Below are 19,860 nucleotides of genomic sequence, written 5' to 3'. Positions count from 1 at the left end.
TTGAATGACAGATTTTTTTTTCTGTAGTGAGCAGAACATTAACTACTAAAACATAATAAAAGTACTTAATTTAAGGAAACAAGATCATGAAGTATTGACCAATAGCATGAACAAGCCAGAAGTATCTAAGTGTGCTTGATCCTAGTCAAAAGCTTGGTTCCTGACTTTTTAAAGGTACCATGTTGAGAGTATATATTTAGAAGCAATTGGGGACACAGGAACAGCAATGGGCCCATAGATAGATCCTGTTTGGGGATGGAAACCAGAACAGGCTGATGTTCTATGGGGACTTCTACACTTCATCTGACTTCATTTTAGCAGTGCCATACAGGCTTCTTCTGGGGACATTTGAAGAAAACCTGGGTGGGACCCAAAGGGCGACCTGCCAGAATTTTGAAGCATCTGCATTGGCGTGCTCTTTGTTTCCTGATGCAGGCTAGATCCACTTCCCAGGGTATCAGATTAAGGCGTCTCCTTTCTGGAAAAAAGATTTCATGGTTTAAATTCCCGTTCACTTTTGTGTCTGTAGCACTCTGCTGTCTCCTTTCCAGCATGCGGCCTCAGGGGTCATGATGTCCGTCCCCTGCTGATATCAGCCTGCCAACTGTGGTGTCAGGCACACCAAGCACAGAGCCACCATTCAGCCTCCACAGGCTGCGTCCAGGAAGCAAAAGAGCTTCTAAGTTTCCCCAAACCTTGACAGATCTTCCTCTTAGCTCTGCCTGCGATGAACAACTCTCAACTCCCAGGGTGAGGGAGGAGTAGGGTGGGGAGGGAGAGGGAGCCAGGGTAAATGTCAAGGGTAAATATGTGACAGGAACAGAGAGAGCAAACAGCTGCCACCAGTGTTCAGGAAAAGGAAGGGTGGGCAGACAACATGGAGAAATGCACTGCAGACTTTTCAGAGAACAAGTCGCACTGGGTTACCCTTTCCATGTCCTTGATTACTGTGGTTGATAAAAGGGGCGGGGGGGGGGGCCACATCATTTGTATTATTTAGAGTAAGAGTTTCTCATGAACATCTAACAGAAATACTGGTGTTTGGGATGACATACTGAAAATGAGTCCTATTTAAAGCCCACAATGGATTCAATGTAGTTTTGTTTGTGGGGTTTTTTTTGTTTTTGTTTTTGTTTTGTTTTTGTTTTTTTTGGTTTTGGTTTTGAATGTTCTAAAATATGAAACCATATTCTGATTTCTGCCTTTAAAAGAAACAATCATCTGGCATTTGCAGGGAAATGGATGGCATTACAGCAGATTATGCTAAGTGAAGTTAGCCAATCCCTAAAAAACAAATGACAAATGTCTTCTTTGATATGGGGGGGGGGGGGCGACTCAAAACAGAGCAGAAAGGAAGAGCATGAGAAGAAGATTACCATTAAACAGGGACAAGAGGTGGGAAGGAATGGGAGAGAGAAGGGGAATTGCACGGAAGATGGGAGGAGACCCTCATTGTTATACAAAATTACATATAAGAGGATGTGAAGTTGAAGGGAAAAAAAGAGAGAAATGAGTTACAGTAGATGGGGTAGAGAGAGGTGATGGGAGGGGAGGGGAGGGGAGGGGGGATAGGAAGAGGATAGGAAGGGCAGCAGAATACAACAGACACTAGTATGGCAGTATGTATAAACGTGGCTGTATAACCAATGTGATCCTGCAATCTGTACACGTGGAAAAATAAGAATTCATACACCATTTGAATCAAATGTATGATATATGATATGTCAAGATCATTGTAATGTTTTGAGCAACTAATTAAAAAAAAAAGAAACAATCATCCACTCTCATCACTTATTTAAGTGACATTATTTAGAAACTTTTTTTCCCTAATATGTTTTTTTCCACTACCTTACCTGTGGTTAAACGGGGAGAATATTGTTTAAGAAACAACTTTTTTTCTAAGCTTTGCAAGTTTAAAATGCATAGAAATGCATACTCTGGTTAGTTATTCAGTTATTTATTACAGAAATCAGGCAGGACCCTTATATAGCTTTGGTATTTCATTCTGAAGGAAATGGGAGGTCTTTGGCAGAGGGTGGGCAGGGGAAAGTGGGTTTAAGCAAGGGAATGAAACTATCCAGCTTATGTTGGTAGAGGATCATTCTGGCCACTGTATGGAGGCCAGTGTACTTTGAATTGTCCCTTCTTCCCTCAGCATTATATTTCATTGGAGATGTGCTCCTATACAGTGGACCCTATATTGAGGACATAATCCCATACAATGAACTTTTGATTACTGTGGTTGATAAAATTCATTTTGGTATAAAATGAATTTCTAAAATGAAATTTTTATATGCAGAGAATTTCTTAAAGAAAAATTTCTTCTGGAAAGTTCCTTTTGGATACATTATACCTAAACGGAATTTTTTCCAAAGCCTACTTTTGACATATGACTCCCATATAAAACATAGACTCATACACATGCCCAAAGGCTTCCCGGTAGCCAGCAGCCAAAGTCTGTCCCATCCCAGCCTTCTTCCCTCTTCAGAAACAAAGTGTTAAGTTGCCTTTAAAGTCTATCTATAACCTCCATAATAAATTACTTAATTAAACCTTGCATTTAATCAAAAGTCCTCTTAACTAATTTGATCAGCCATTTTTTCTCCCTAAACTTGGTTTTAAGTGACTTTTGACTAATTTTGGAAATCAAATTCATCCCTAAGAGAAGTATATTTAACACCAGCAAGGATATCCTCAAAATGTGCCACCAGTCAGGAGGGCGACTCTAGAAAAGATTGGCCACAATAGTAGCCCCAATTAATAACTAAGCAATCTTTGAAAAGGTCAGACTTCATTTAGAAACGTAAGTTCCTGGATCTTGATTCTTGCAATTGCTTTCTGACTGGTCTTCCAGTTTATATTTTTTACCATTTATTTATTTAGGTTCTGGACCTCACGCAAGCAAGCTAAGCACAAGCTCTAACACTGAGTTATATGCTCCCAGCCTCTATTCTTCATCTTTTATAATTCATTCTATTTGCAGATGTGAGTTAATCTGTTTATGTGGGTATAGTGGTACATGCCTGTAATCCCAGCAATTTGGGAGGAGGATGGCATGTTCGAGGCTGGTTAGCAAAGCCGACAGCAACTTAGTGAGACCCTATCTCAAAATATAGATAAATATGACTGGGGATTTAGTTCAGTGGTAAAGTGCCTCTGGGTTCAATCCCCACTACTAAAAAAAAAAAAAAAAGAAGAAGAAGAAGAAGAAGAAGAAGAAGAAGAAGAAGAAGAAGAAGAAGAAGAAGAAGAAGAAGAAAAGAAAAGAACAAGTTTTCTTTTTAGAAGATGTGACAACTCAGATCCCTTCTCTGCCTATAATCAACCTTTCAGTGGCTTCCACTCCAGTTAGAGTAACTCTACCATGGCTTTTAAAGTTTTTTTCTAGACAAGGTTTCACTAAATTGGCCATATTGGCCTTGAACTTGTGATCCTCCTGTCAGCCTCCTGAGTTGCTAGGATTACAGGGATGGACAACTGCACCTGGCTTACCATAGCTTTAAAGGTCTTTCTTCGTGTCTGTCTGGCACATGCTTTCTGTCCTCTGCAGCCACTCTTCCTTTGGTCACTGGTCTCCAGTGGATGGCCTTGTTGTTCCCCCGGCCCAAGCCAAGCTTGACTTGTTGAGGGCTGTTAACCTTGATGTTCCTTCTGCTCAGAATGTTCTTTCCTCAAGATCTTTGAATGGCTGCCTTTGTCACTGTCATCAAGTCTACGCTGGTTACTTAGTATATACTTCTTCTACCTGAAGAGGCAACACTTCTGCTCCCTAGAATAACAGGGCGGCTCTTCCCCAGGTGAGATCAAGGCCTTAAAACCTGTTGCTAGCTTATCACTCATAAATAACAAAAGTATAAATCAAACTGAGACTGCATGGGCAAACATTTCAGGGTTTGTACACAGCCTCTACACACACAATGTTTCTCTTTTACAGGTTATTTTCAGAGCATTGTCACCACCGTATGATGCAGAGAACCCTTACAGTGCCAAAGTTCAGGAACAGCTGAAGATCACCAACCTCCGTGTGCAGCTGCTAAAACGACAGTCTTGTCCCTGCCAGAAAAATGACCTGAATGCAAAGCCTCAACATTTTACCCACTATGCAATCTATGATTTCATTGTCAAGGGCAGCTGCTTCTGCAATGGCCATGCGGATCACTGTATACCTGTTGATGGCTTCAGACCGGTCAAGGCCCCAGGAGCATTCCATGTGGTAGGTAACTCAAGTGCTCCTCTAAGAAAAGCAAGTCATAAGTTACCTTCAACCTCGGATAGTGGTGCTTTAAGTTCCCTGAGATTTGGTACATGTCTAACAGAGCTGCTTATTTCTTCCTCTGCTGAATCACTCCTCCAACTCCATACCCATCCTATAAAGTACTTATTAACTTGTATTTTAATCTTCAATTTTAGAATTAATTTTAGAATTATAGTCAAATGTGATAGCTAGATTTCTTGGAAAACACCCATGCCAATTTTCAGTGCCATGACCTTCAGATATAAAGCCTAAGATGAGCAGTAGGGAGAGGTCAACATAATCACATTAGTGACATTGTCACATTGAATCCAGCTTTGATGGTAAATGGGGACTAGTCTGCAAACTAGAAAGCTTGTGTGAAGTAGAGCCACTGTTGAGTAGATTTTCAAGTGGGGAAAGCAAGAACCTCAATTTAATGCCTGGTGTCTTGCTATCCAAATAATAATTCTCTGTGAAGACCAGTCTGACCCTTCTTCATCCTAAGACAGGGTTAACCTGTCTTTCTTCTATGTTCATACATGTTGTGCTTTCCTCTGGACTTTTTTTAATCTGCATCCTCCAAGAAACCATGAACTTCCTGAAGACAGGGACTGCATGATCTTCACATCCTTGGGACCAACAAGTATGTCACCTGAGTCAGGAGCAGGTGCTCAGTAGGAGTTTTATTGAATGATAGCAATGTAGGAATAGGAAGATAATGAGAAATTAGTGTCACTGTCTCACTTCATCCTCAAAAAAAGAAACAATGACTTAGACAGCAACCACTTTGTCAGGATACAACCAGAACTATAGATAGAGATTAGTCGAGGAGAAGAAAAGTAGGAGATCACTCTAATCCTTTAATCTTATATGTTGCTCTGATATTTCTGAGCAAAGCAAAGCAAAGCAAAGACAAAATTAAGTTTAAAAGGCCTCAGTGTATCCTTATTGCATTTCCTGAAGAACAGATTCCACACTCCTTCCTCCTTCTCCCATCCTTAACATAGAGTAGGATCACCAGGGTCCATGGACTAAAGCTGATCAGCAGCACAGCATGTGCTGGCTGGGCTGTCTGCAGGGCACAGGGCAGCAGTGGGGGAACTCAAATGAGCTCCTGGCAAATGCTAAGACAGTGGCCAGGGAGTAACAAAAGCAGAATCAATCTATTACTTCTAGTGAATCTAAGGCTCCCAAAGCTGAAGAAAATGAAGCTTTCATGCAACAAATACCTGCTAGTTTCCAGACACTGAAAGAACTTTGAAATTGTGCTGCTTCTGCCAAATTGTGCACTGGCACACACCTGTAATCAGTGACTCAGGAGGCTAAGGCACAAGGATCTCAAGTTCAAAGCTAGCCTCAGCATCTTAAAGAGGGCCTAAGTAACTTAGCAAGACCCTATCTCAAAATAAAAAAGGCATGGGGATGTGGCTTAGTGGTTAAGTGCCCCTGGGTTCAATCTCTGGTTTAAAAAAATGAAAGAAAGAAATTATGCTGCTTCAAATAAAGAGCGGAATAATTTAGTGTATCTTGTTTAATTGGGTTCAGGTATGACTCAAATAGGAAATAACCCAGACATTCATGGAGACATATACTAGACTGAAAACTAGAAAGCCTGTGTGAGGTAGAGGATTCATAAATTTCTGCCACTGTATTTTGGTGAATGCATGAAAGAAGGCCTTTTGTTTCAACTGTATGTTATAATCCATGCCTTACAGATCCACTTCAGAATAAAGTGCTGAGAAAAAGAACAGACACAAGACTGGGGGCCCCCATCATATGGCATGGAGTAGGCCCTCAGTAAATATTTGTGCAGTGAATGGCCTGAGACAACCTAAATAGCTCTGATCAATCAGACTAAATTATTAGGGTTCTCAAGAGCTTTATAAAACATTCATGAGCATGCATTTAAAAATTATTGTTTCTTTTTTCTCTTTTTAAATAAGTTATCTGGGTGTAAACTTTCAAAGAGTTAGCAGTATTTTCTAAGGCTGAAAGGGAAAATTCTAGAAGTTTCTCTTTATTCTATTAAACGAAAAAAAGGGTAATTACTCAAAGTAAACAGACTTTTGTAAAATCCTTAAAATAAAATTTTCTTATACAACATTCTGCTGGCAAGAAAATTACCAACTCAAGGAAGCAGCTGAACAACCAAGTAAAAGGGATTAGATATTGAGTGCTTTTCCATTTTAAAAGGATGTTTGAGTGAGAAGTCTTCATTCTAAAAGACCGTATGGAATGGGAATCTCATTTCCTTACTGATCTCAGGCTGCTTTGAAATTGAAAGCAATTTCCTATTAAATAATACTAGTTTTCTGATGTATTTCTACCCAGTTTTCATCTTCTGCAGTGGTGGTAGTAGTCCTTTGTGCTATAACTAAACAGGTGCCGGCGGTAGGCCAAGCCCAGCCAAACCTGGAACTAGGACAAGATAAGGGATAGAAAACAATAAAAATCAGGCTAAGTGCCAAGACTGTCAGCTTCCAGGGATCCAGTTCCATGAGAATCCTTTCTCTACTCTCTTAAAAAAAAAAAAAAAAAAAAGCCATAAGCAACTGGATCACTAGAGGCAATGGTTCAAAATATGAGTAATTTTGGTTTCAGATTTTTTCCCACCCCTAAGCTTAAGAGCAATTTTATTTTTATCTATATTTTTCTGAATTGCAAAGTACTGGTACAGGTTGAGTATCCCTTATCTGAAATACTTAGGACCCAGAAGTGTTTTGGATTTAAGAACTTTTCAGATTTTGGAATATTTACATATATTCAGTGGGATATCTTGAGAATCGAACCCAAATCTAAACACAAAATTCATTTGTTTCATATACATCTTATACACATAGGCTGAAGGTAATTTTATACATTATTTTTTACTGCATCTGTGTTTTGACTGCAACTCATCACATAAGGTCAGGTGTAGAATTTTCCACCTGTAGCATCATATCAGCACTCCAAATTTTCAGATTTTGGAGCATTTCAGATTCTGGATTTTGGGGTTAGAGATGTTTGATCTGTTTTAAATTTTGAAGTGATCACTTCTTTTGAATATGAAGTTTTTTTATTTCTAAAATTGCAAAGATGAGCAAAGTGCACATTATAAGCATAATCTTTTGTAAAACACCTGTAAGGTCACCTGCATTTCCATGTTTGTCTGTGGACCCCATTCATTTTATGTATACCTCTGTAAATAACGGGATTCACAAATTATGTCTACAGAATGGAAGGTAGCCTCTTAAGAAATGTTATTCTTTGACAGGTCAGCTTGTCGTAAGTGTGTATTTACAAATCTAACTTTCTTTAGCACATCTTTTATCTATAGTAGTGGCTCTCAAAGTGTGGCCCATGAACCAACAGCATCAGCATTGACTGATAGCTTGTGAGAAATTTAAATTCTCAGATGCTACCCCAAACTTAGTGAATCAGAAACTCTAAAGGTGGGGCCCAGGACTCTGTGTTTAACAAGCCTCTCAGGTGATTCAATTCAGGTCCTCACTAAATTTGAGCCTTTACAGACTGAGCCAATTCATCTGCTGGTAATACTCTTTCTAGGATGAAAAATTAATTAGTGAAGTGAAATTTGATTTTATGGTACAGAATTCTTGATGGTTGATGATAATGAATTGGCAAAGTTCGTGGAAATGATTCTTGGACTATTTCTTAAGCTATCTAAGATTTTAGGGTTATTTCCTTTCTTTGGGAGAAGGTATACAAATTGGCTGTATTATGTGTCCTTTTTTGTGTGAGGGGGGAGATGTACTGCTGATTGAACCCTAGGCCTCACTCATGCTAGGCAAACCCTCTTCCACTGAGCTACATCCCCAGCCCTCTTCATGTGTCTTTTAAAGTAGTATCACCTTCTCCATGTTTCCCTCCTTCCCATTTCCCAGTTGGCCTTCCCCAGTTCCATTTTTCCTCAACTGTTCCTTTTGCTGGAAGGCAGAATAGCATCATGGTTAAGACCATAACACTGCAGTCAAATCGACCTAAACATGGCTTACCAAGCTTTTACTAAACTACTCAGTCTCACTGAACCTCAGATTCCTAATAAACAAGGACAATATCTACTTCTGCAGTTATTGTGAGGATTAAAAAGTATGGTAGCCAGTCTGGGATGTGGTAAACCCAACTTAACATTGCTGTTATTATGATACTGTGTTATCTCAGTCACCTCTACTGCTTCTCCCACATACAGTTCTTCCCCAATAACAACAAAAATCAATCATGGCTATGTGCTGCTTGACATGTTTACAAGGATAGGATTTTGTGGCAAGGAGAACTGTACTTTGACTCCAGACTGCTGAGATCCCAGAAATTAAGTGAAAAGGAGATCTTAAGCTTTCTTCTCTTTGCAGCTGTAGAGGACTGATTTAGTTCTCTTTTTTTCCAAACAGCTGGCGACTTTATAGCTATTGGATGATGCATGATAATAAGAAGAAACATGGACCATTTCATTGTTGTACTAAAATATCATCCATTGGATAACACAGATGCCCTAGAGTACCATGGAGAATTATTTAAATGCCTTGAGCTATACTTGTTTAGATGGACTTTTCTTTTGCAATGAGAAACTCATTAGAAAAGAGTGTAAATATTTTGACTGATGTGTTCTAAATACAAGAGTAAACATTGAAACCTGTGGAGTCATGTTAGTGGAACTTGGGGATAATGTTACTTAGTCACCTACCTTTGTAAGGTAGGCTTTAGAAGAATCATTCATATGTCCTCATTCCAAAAGTTTTTTTCCAACTGAATCTGAGTACACTTGTTCATATATTTATGAACAATATATATTTATATTTGAATATCTCATATATCATATTTTATAGATTTGGAAAAGATTTACATAATTTATTTTCTTTTGAAAATTTCTTTACTGTATTATAAATAAGCCAAAAGTATATATTAAGAAAGTTCTTGAATATTCAAGGTCTTAAGGAAAAGATCTGAAAGTTTTAAAACAGTGTTATTAAATCAGGATTTTAAAATCTTTTATATAGTAAAACATACACTCATGTTTGGAAATAAACATCTGTAAGTCAGCATAGAAAAAAAAATTAGCATAGAAGAAATTAACCATTATGAATTAGAAATACTAATAGTCATCACTTATTAAATGCTCAGTATGTGCCAGGTCATATACTTTTAGGCTACAAATGTTAATGAATTTAATCTTCACAAGAATATGTAATATATCATCATTGTTTTTTCATAAATGAGGAACTAAAGCTTGGAAATGTTACCCGACTTCCCCAAAGCTCAGAAAGGGTAGAAACACACTTTAAATTCACCTGTCAGGCACCAGTGCTATTAAAGATGTAGATCTAACCAGGGTTGGCATTATGCTAAGAACAGATAAAAGAGAAAGAATGGGAGGGACAAGGGGTTGGGGATAGGTTCAAGGGACTGAGTGGGATGATGAGATTTAGAGAATGGAAGTGAGGATATGAAACATGATATCAACAATTAGCTGTTTTATATTTTATAAAATTCTTTTTCATCCATTATTTTACTTGATCTTTACTACAACTCCATAACATATTTTATAGCTATTCTGAAAATAAAGGAAATCAAGGTACAGAGAGATCAGCTTACTTATTTAAAGTCACAGTAACATAGCAATTACACACACTCAGTATTGTTACTACTGCACCCCACCTCCACCCACAATAAACTTCCAAGGGGGGAAAATACTCTTATTCAAAAGACTCTTCTTGTAGGGATGGGTAATCTATCCACGTCATCTACATTTTAATATGGAACAAGATATTAACATTGGTCCTCTCTTCTCTTCCATTCAGCAACTGGCAAATTGGCCCAAAGGGAAGAAAAAGAGAAAGAATAAAAGCAATAACTTTGGGTAATCTACAAAGTAAATAATTTTAGAAGTGGCTGTCTTTGGCAGGGACAAGTAACTTTGTTTCATTAGTAAGAGGGATTTCTGGATTTCCTATCCTTTACTTCCATGTCTTGTCCTAAATCATTTTTGCTGCTGATGAAAAGCAGCAGGAACCTTACCTATTTCATTTCTCATAGTGGGATCAGGAGGAATAGGTAATCCTATCACCAATGGGGGGTACAGTGTATTCCTAATATTAACAAAACATGCAGTATGCTAATTCCACACAGTTGGTGTGAGACTGTTCCTAATTTGTCTCAAGGTTTTAAACTTCTTTTCAACACTCCTGTGTTAGTATGGTATAGCTTTGCCAGTAGTCCCTTAGCAATGAATAACTACTCACTGAGCAATGAGTAATTATCTTTTTATTTGATGATTAGGAAACCAGAAGACTTCAGAACAAGGGGAATTAGAAAATAATCTTTGCACTCATGGAAGGATTCCCTGTGGGATTCCTTTTAAGGGTTCTCCCAGAACATTTAAACTGTTATTTGTAAGTAATTAATTATTTCACAGAAAGGTGAAAGGATAAAAACATCTGAAAGCTAAAATGTTGGGGCCAGAGATGATATATCTAAAAGTAAAATAGAAGCCAATAAGAAAGTAAGGTTATTTCTCCAAAATATTACATTTTTCATTCTCCTTTTTGTGAACTTTCTTTGCAGAAAGTAAAGCACATATCTATCTAGATCAAAACTGGAGGCATTGTAAAGATATAAAAATGAATCTCTTTAACAGGTTTGAACTGCCAGTTCTATAAATTTGGGATGGGACGACTTAAATTTGTTATTTTTCTTACTTTAAAGTGCCCCCACTCCGGGGCTGGGCGCAGTGGCACTCACCTGTAATCCCAGTGGCTCAGGAGGCTGAGGCAGGAGGATTGAGAGTTCAAAGCCAGCCTCAGCAATTTAGCGAGTTGCTAAGCAACTCAGTGAGACCTATCTCTAATAAAATACAAGATAGGATTGGGGATGTGGCTCAGTGGCCGAGTGCCCCTGAGTTCAATCCCTGGTACCCCCCAAAATAAATAAAGTGCCCCCACTCCAGGTTTAAAGCAGATCTCACTTTGCAAATTTTTTCATGAATAATTTCCTTTTCATTGTAGCACTTTTGAATCCATAGTGTGAATAGTTGAGAACCTGGAGTAAGATCTCTGTCTGGAAGGCCTGGTCTCCCAATTTAATTGCTAATATTGAGGAAGAGAGGAGGGAGGAAGCAACAAGGAAAGAGAAACAAGTTAATGTCACGGATGGCTGTCTGACTTCTGGTTTACAACCAGTTTCTCTGTCGTACTTCATTTGCATCTTGCCAGTTTTATAAAAGCTGAAAATGTACTTTAACTTGTCCTAAAATAATTACATCCAACAGAAGATAAACTGTAATTTAAGTCTTTATTTCCTTTTGCAAAAGGAGCATTGTTATTGAACAGATACATAAGTTTAACACACACTTTATAATAATTTCAGAAGACAGAGAAAATTCAGTCTTTTTTTAGTAATGTGGAACTCTGATTTCTGTTTAGCTTTTCTCTCTAGCTCTTTAGACACCAAAAAACCCAGAAAATTATGATTTTTAAAATAAAAATATATATTGTTAGCTTTAAAAGAGCTCACATGTTAGAAATGGAACATGATTAAACAGTCTGACCATTAAGTATTTTATATGTGATACTCACAGCTATGACATTTATAAGAATAAACACTGGTCAAGTGTCTGTTGCCTTTTATTTCTTCATCTCTAAGGACATCTCTACCAGGCATGGCATGTGGCTGGCTCAGCCAGCTCTCAGAATTCTGAGGGGCAGTGGTTTCAATGTTTGCCAGATAAGAACCTAGTTTGAGCTCTAAAATTAAAGGGAACATGCAATTGGAGTATGTCCATATACTGAACAGGGGAGACAATTCATAGGTGCAGCACATTTATCTTTTAATTCCTGTTTGTAATTTCAGTTCCCATATGTAATAAAATATAATTTAAATATGGGATACATAGGAGTAGGAAAAGTGAGGACAGCTGTGCTTCAATCTTTTCTACCTACTTTCACTAACATGGAAAACAAAGAACCATAGCCTTTCTCAAATAATTGGATTCTTAGTGGTCTTTCCACAGAAACCCCATCATTCCGAAGGCCTTTCAGAGCTCCCTATATTTTTTCTCAATTATAGCACTTACCTCACTGTATTGTAATTATTTGTTTACATGTCCATCTTTCCTTATCTGCTAGTTGCTAAAAAGGGACATTTGTAATATCTAGCATGTAATAGGTTCAAAAAATCCTAGTCAATATATGAATGAATTAATCAATGGCATTATTCCAGAAAATTATGTTAATAATGACTGTTCTTGATTGTATCACACATGTATACACATTTTTTCTTTGAATTCCCAAACAAATATATAAAACCAGTATTTTTATCCTATCTTTGGGAGTATAGGGGTTAAGAAACTCATGTATCTAATTACAAAATTTATTATTTTATGTCACATTTACGCACATAATGCTAAGAAAAGAACCTTCAAACTACTTAGTACTGTTTCATATAGAGTGCTTCTTATTTTCAGTTGATATTTTTGTGGTCTTATGAAAGCAATAAGATAAAGACTAATAATCCACTTTAAGGTCATCCCAAGGAAAGGAAATCCTCTCACATCCTCTTACACAGGCTTTGTAAATAATGTAATCATATAAATATTAAAAATGTCACACTGGTTACCTTTGATCCAGAGTCACATTTTTTCAGAGAGTATCTAACTTATCTTCAGTATTCCTTTCCATTATTGGATTTCTGAAAAGTGATGAAAGGAGAAACACAGTGAGCTTATTTCTGATATTGCCACTGTTTTTCCTAAACTATTCTTCAGATATGGATGACACAACATTTTTTGGAACATTTTTATGTGATTTTTCTGGGTTGAACAGAAAAGAAATTGAAATGAAAATTTAATTCTATTTCACCTATACTGACTTTTAATTTTAAAATACCATTCTAATCTTAATTTACTCCTTTTTCCATAATATGAAAAACCTTAATAATTCAATTACAAAACATTTGGCTTATAATTAAATAGCAACTAAAATTCATGTTAGATTTGTTACTAAAGGACCTGATTCACATGAGATATTTGAATCCATTCTATTGTATATTATTTCCTTAAATTCATCAGATTGCAATGGAATTACAATAGTCTTGCCAGGGAATTAAATGGTTATTATGTAGTACATATCTAGAAAAGCAAGAACCTGCTCTTTGTGTTTTAGATATTAAGTAATGAGTAATTATGAAATTTAAAATGTTCTATTTTAGCAATAAATTTTTCTAATGAAACCGAATAATATCTGCTTGACTAGAATGCTCAGAAGCCAAAGAACTATATTAGCATAAAGGTATCTCATAATAAATAGTTGATAACATTTCGGTATCTAGTATAGCCACATTACATAAGTTGTAGGACTTGAAAACAGAGTATAACATTTGTAAATACTAAGACATAGATGGCCTTAAATACATCAGCTATCCCTCAATATAATTAAATATAAATTTAATTTAATTTAATTTAATTTCTTAGACTACATTTTCAAAAAATTTTTTCATGCTATAACACCTGTTGAAGAAATTTAGTTATAGAAACTGTATTTCACTTTTTAGTTAAGATAAATCCTTTAAAATATTTCGTCTAGACATTGCTAAGCCAGTATGACTGATGCACAATTTTTTTCCCCAAGTATTGAAAAGAGTAGTAATACTTCTCAACTAAGGAAAGAGAGTAGTTCTTAGTTATAAAATTTTATTTCAGTAAATATCTAGATGACCATGTGTTTTGAAATTCATGGTAGGTTTAGCATCAGAAAGTCAGCCAACGTATTATGCCAAAATAATGTTAAAATAAAGAACAAAACCACATGATCTTCTCAATAGAATCAGAAAGCACATTTGACAAAATCCAGCATCCTTTCATGAATAGTGAAAAAAATAGCACTCAAAAAAACTAAAAATAGACGTTCCCTTCCTCAACATAATAAAGGTCATCTACCCAAAAAAGCCACATTTACATCATACTTGGTGGTGAAAGACCAAATGCTTTCCCTCTTATGATCAGGAGCAAGACAAGAATGCCTGCCCTCACCACAGCTATTCAATTTTGTACTGTAAGTTCTAGCCAGGGAAATTAGGCACGAAAAATGAATAAAAGGCATCCAGATTGGAAGAGAAGTAAAATTATTTTTCTTCACGGATGATATGACCTTATATATAGGTAAGAACACACGTACACACACACACACACACACACACACACACACAGACACACACACACACTAAATACTGCACTTGATAAACAAGTTCAACAAAGTCATAGGACATAAAATCAACGTTCAAAAATCACTTGTATTTCTATATTATAACTTTCAAAAATCACTTGTATTTCTATATGATAACAATGAATAATCCATTAGTAATATTAAGAAAACAATTCCATTTACAACCACATCAAAAACAAATAAAACACTTAGGAATTAAAATAATCAAGTAAGACCTGTATACTGAAAACTCAAAAACATTGTTAAACAAAGTAAAGACCCAAATAAAGGGAAAGACACAAAAGGTTGGCCACCAGTTTAAAAATGGGCAAAAGGCATGAATGGACATTTTTTCAAAGACATGCAAAGGTAGCTAGGGCTGGGGCTCAGTGGTGGAGAGCTTGCCTTGTACTGTGAGGCACTGATCCTTAGTGCCACATAAAAATAAATAAATAAATAAAGGTATGCTGTCCATCTACAACTACAAAAAAAAATTTAAAGATATGCAAGGTATCAATAAGCACATAAGAAGATGCTTAATGTCTTTAGCCATTAGAGAAATTCAAATCAAAACAATGAGACCCTACTACTCAGTCACTAGGCTAGCTGTAACAGAAAGACAAACATTAACAAGTGTTGGCAAAGACATAGAGAAATTGAAACCCTCATATGTTTCTGATGGTAATATAAAGTAATGTTGATGCTGTAGATAAGAATCTGGTATTTCCTAAAACTGTTTAATATACAGTTATCACATGACCCAGCAAATTCTACTCCTTAGTTACACCCAAGTAAATTGTAAATATATATTTACACAAAACCTTGAACATAAATGTTAATAACAGCATTATTCATCATAGTAAAAGAGTTGAAATATCCCAAATTTCCATCAGTTGATAAACAGATAAACAAATATAGTATATCCATACAATGGAAGATTATCCAACCATAACAAAGTATGAAGTACCAATATATGCTACAACATGGATGAACCTTGAAAATATTATGCCAAACAAAAGAGGTTGGACATTATGCTAAACAAAAGAGATTGGATACTTTTTATATGAAATGCCTGAAATTGGCCATTACATAAAGACAAACAGGTTGGTGAGTACCAGGTGCTGAGACTCAAAGGCAATGGGGAGTAAGTGCTTAGTTGATATGAGGTTTCTTTCCAGGGTGATGGGAATGTCCTGGAATTGGTTTTACTGATTGTACAACATTTTGAATAGTCTGAAAATTACTGAATTATACACTAAAATATTTAAATGATGAGTTTTATGTTATGTGAAATCTCAATACAAAAATAAAAATAGATCAAAAACAAAAATATGATTGGTTATATAAAACTTTTGTAGAGTGAATGTATTTCTTTTCAAGTCCCAGTCATTAAACTGTTTTTAAAAAGCAGTATCTTTGGATGGATGGGTTTTAAAGAGATCAATGTGTCCAATAGCCATGGCTGTTGTTTCTGGACATATACAGCAGATCACAGATTTCTTAATGACTGTCTATTTTGATAGATTTGCCAAACAAGAAGAACTTTTTAAATAAGTCAGTTATTTCCACCTTGATCTTTCATATGAATATACACAATAATGCAGACTGTGTTCTACAAGACTCCCATGGAAACAAGAAATTTTCCAATATGAAGAGAGTTATCTGAATGAATTAATTCAACAACAGAAGCTATCAAAGAAAATATGCCTTAGCAACTAGCTTCTTGTACTACAATCAGGGGCTCATTTATCTTAAACAAGTCAACTTTTGTAACACCCTCTGCACTGTATAGAGTACTGAGTGACAGTCAAACAGGGCTGTCAAGAAAGAAGGAAAACAGTGGGAAATGAGAACTAGAATGAATTGAAGGGGAAAAAAAACTTTGTAAGAGAATGCAAAGTAGTCTGTGACAAGGAATTTTCCTTTAAAATGAGCAAAAGCTATGTGATCACACTGAGTAAATGAATGTCAATGGGGTGAAAAGTACTTAATAATCCCCACAGCATTTCTAATAGGATCTACCTGGCCCCCAACTAATTATAAAAACGCATCTAAATCCTAAAAGACATTGAACAAGACCCTACAAAACCTTCCTTCATTCTCACGTCAAGCCCTGCTGAACAGATAAGTGGCTTACAAAATGAGTTCTATTCTTTTTTGCTTTCACTCAGTTTCCCAGGTTCTTGCCTTAATATCGTATTAGGATTTTTAACAGCACATTAGTGGTTACCTATTATTAATTCCACCTTGGCTATTCTTTCTAAAATAAGTCCTAAGAAGTTGAAATTGAGATGCTCCCTTTTTCCCTCAAAGAGATTATTTTCGGTGTTTGTGAGAAGGAAAACAAAAATATTCCTGGATGACATCACTGTTCTAAGATGGAGCGTCTCATATTTTGGGAGTCTCTTGGGAGTTCCATTGCCTGTTCTGCCATTGATTTGCTGTGTGATCTTGGAAAAGTTTAAATATAAAAAAGACAAGTGCAAAGTGAAACTATGAAAACAAGACTTAACTGAGATCAAGAGAAGAGCAGAGAGGGAATTAAATGGCCTCATTGCAACTGTCCTCGTAACTGAACTTAATGACTGGGGACAATTTTGGCTTGAAAAAAATTCCATATTACCTAGTTGTGCAGTGAGGCAGTTTCTTATATGGTATTATAGGAAACTCAAAATTTACCTATGGACAAGCACTGCAGTACACATCTAGTGACATTTGTCAATCTTTTTTGTTGTTGTTCTTTATTTGCGGTTTTTTTGTTGTTGTTCTTTATCTGCTAGAAATCATTTTTTAATGCCTATCCATCAGAAAAAATTCTTAAAATCCAGTGGAAACAAAGAACAAATAAGAAACAGTTCCACACAAGGAAGTAAAGAAACTGTGACTGTTATAGCAGAGAAAATGAGTCAATTTGATATTCTTAAACAATAAAGTGTTAGATACACTGAAATAAGCATTTTAAAAGTCATAATGCTTTATTCTGTTGACAGTTCGTGCATGCAAATCTGAAGCCAAATTATGCATATATGCTAGGTCAATTCACTTGTAGGATCTAGTTGAATAGATTATCTGTTAGAAAACATTTTTTAATGCCTATGCGTCAGAAAAAAAATTCTTAAAATCCAGTGGAATCAAAGAACAAATAAGAAACAGTTCAACACAAGGAAGTAATGGTATGGAGAAAAAAAAAAGCTCCCAAATTGGTAATAGTGTGATCTTATCTAAATGTCATCTTCATAAGCCTCCTGGGCATTCCAGCTTTCAGTCCAATGCTATTTGCATTTTTTAATAGCAGAAATATTTGTTACAGAGGGAAGATAAAGTACTTGATGATACTGAAAAGAGGAAGCTGGTAAAATTAATCTTATGAAAATATAAGACATTCAAAACCCACTTATCTATATAAAATATGTAGCAATCCCACCTGTAGAAGTAAATCCTAAAGTAGTACTCTTGTTTAAAAAAAATCTTCAGTTAACATATGGAGGGTAATAAATGTCACTGTTAAAGGATAAATTTTTAAAAGGGAAAAATTATGACTCACACAGATATAAAACTAAAATGTGTCAGAGATGTATTTAACTCATTAACAAAGAACCAGTAAGACGTTACAACCAGGTCAAAAGAAAATTCAAATAAACCACATGTTCATAGGCAAATAAAGCGTGTATTTACAAATGGGTGCAAAACAGTAAGAAGGGCAATGATAAATAATATTCTATCAGACACAACTAATTTGTGTTGCTATGAATAAGAACTATTTGCATTATTACTAGTTTTCTACAACTTAGAGTTATAAAATAGCTTGATGATAATAAAAGGGAGAGAGACCCAGACAGGACACTGAAATTTTTTTCCCCATTTCAGAGTTTATCAGTTTGGGGTTTTTTCCCCAGTAGTAGAATATGATTTGTTAATTTGAGAAATAAGCGAAGAAAAATAATTCTGGTTCTGAAGTTTCCCAAACAAATGATGTATTTGAACTTACTAAGTTCATATTTATAAATAAAAGCAGTCCCTATCCATAAGGAAAGAGAGATTTGTTTGTTCTGGGAAGCCATTTCTTCTCTGATGGGTAAGAAAGAATCCTACCTAAAGTCACTCAAGACTCCAACATTTAAACTCTACTGCTCACTTAAAAAAAGAAAAAGGTATTTATCCAATGAACTAATTTTAAACATTTTAAAACAATACTTTAAAAGAATACTTTAACACCATTAATTTGACTTTTTAAAAAATATGTCATTTTTTTCACTTAACTTTTTAAGTGAGGTTTATTTTATTGACAATATTTGGGAGCTGGGATATACCTCAGTGGTAGAGTACTTGCCTAGCATGTACAGAGTCTTGGGTTCAGTCACTACCACCACCAAAATAAAGATAAATAAATTCAAAAAGTCTCCACAATTTATTTGAAAGGTCACTCTAGGGAAATTTCTGCCTTTCTTTCTGAAGAAAGGTAGAATTTGGTGGTAGAATTTGGAAAGAGTGTGTGTGTGTGTGTGTGTGTGTGTGTGTGTATACTTGCTTCTGAGTACCCCTTCAACTCTTGATTTTTAGGGTATGCATTGCATGCACAATGAAACAGATAAACTTTCATTTAGATAAATCAATCAAAGCTCTGAGGACATATATAATTTTTTGCATGAAAATAAGCCAATCTAAAAATCTACCTAAATCATTAGGTTTGCATGATGATTTCATGAGTTATTCTTCATAACCTAAATTAAAACTGACTATAAAAGCATCACCCTACAAAATATCACTACCCCTTCCTGATTATATTAGGGATAGTAAATAACATAAAGGAAGTGCTATCCACAAGGAGAAAATCTTTAATTAGATTAATTTATATTCCGGTTGTCATCTCCATTTGTAAATTTATTCTGTGGAGTTTCTAATAGACTTGTTAATGCTTGCAGTGTTTCTAATAGACTTGTTAATGCTTGCAGTGGCCTGGAAATTCCCCTAGGAGGCATCAGATTTTTCAATGAGCAGAAAGGGTTTACATCAAATCAATGAATATCTAAAAGCATTCTGTACTCTTTCTTGTCAATTTATTCATGCAAGGTATGGGAAATTGAGCCAATCTTTCTTTATTCATCAACCTTCAAGACTTCCTTGATTCTTCCAGAAGTATAGGATTAATAATCCATTCAAGGACAGAATACCCTAAAATGGTTCATCATGGGTCCAAACTAACCTTTATCCTGAAGAGCTCTTAAAGGACAAATTGGTTTAAGATACACCAATTTTATTTAGGTATCACCCTGACTTTGTGATCAAAATAAATCCCTCAAAATCCACTTTCCATAGTTTAGGGCTTAATTTGGGGAATCTGAAGTCAGACTGCTAGAGTTCAAAGTAGCCCCACCACTTACTAGCTTTGTGACCTTGGGCAAATTTTTGAAACCCCATGGGCCTTACTTTACTCAT

The 19,860-nt window shown here is 35.8% G+C and overlaps 1 protein-coding gene across 3 annotated transcripts in view; it reads left to right on the top strand.

The window, feature by feature from the left end:
* The window catches only part of Ntn4 (netrin 4), a 117,457-nt gene that overhangs the window by 33,317 nt on the left and 64,280 nt on the right, over positions 1–19,860 (top strand). For all 3 annotated transcript variants that reach the window (XM_076853218.1, XM_076853217.1, XM_076853216.1), the window contains exon 3: positions 3,935–4,213. In XM_076853218.1, the coding sequence (XP_076709333.1) occupies positions 3,935–4,213 (279 nt within the window). The remainder of the gene's footprint in view (positions 1–3,934; positions 4,214–19,860) is intronic.

This window comes from Callospermophilus lateralis, chromosome 4, assembly GCF_048772815.1.
Source record: "Callospermophilus lateralis isolate mCalLat2 chromosome 4, mCalLat2.hap1, whole genome shotgun sequence".
NCBI lineage: Eukaryota > Metazoa > Chordata > Mammalia > Rodentia > Sciuridae > Callospermophilus > Callospermophilus lateralis.
The sequence above is the reverse complement of the archived record's forward strand: the minus strand, read 5'-3'. Positions and strand labels throughout refer to the sequence as shown.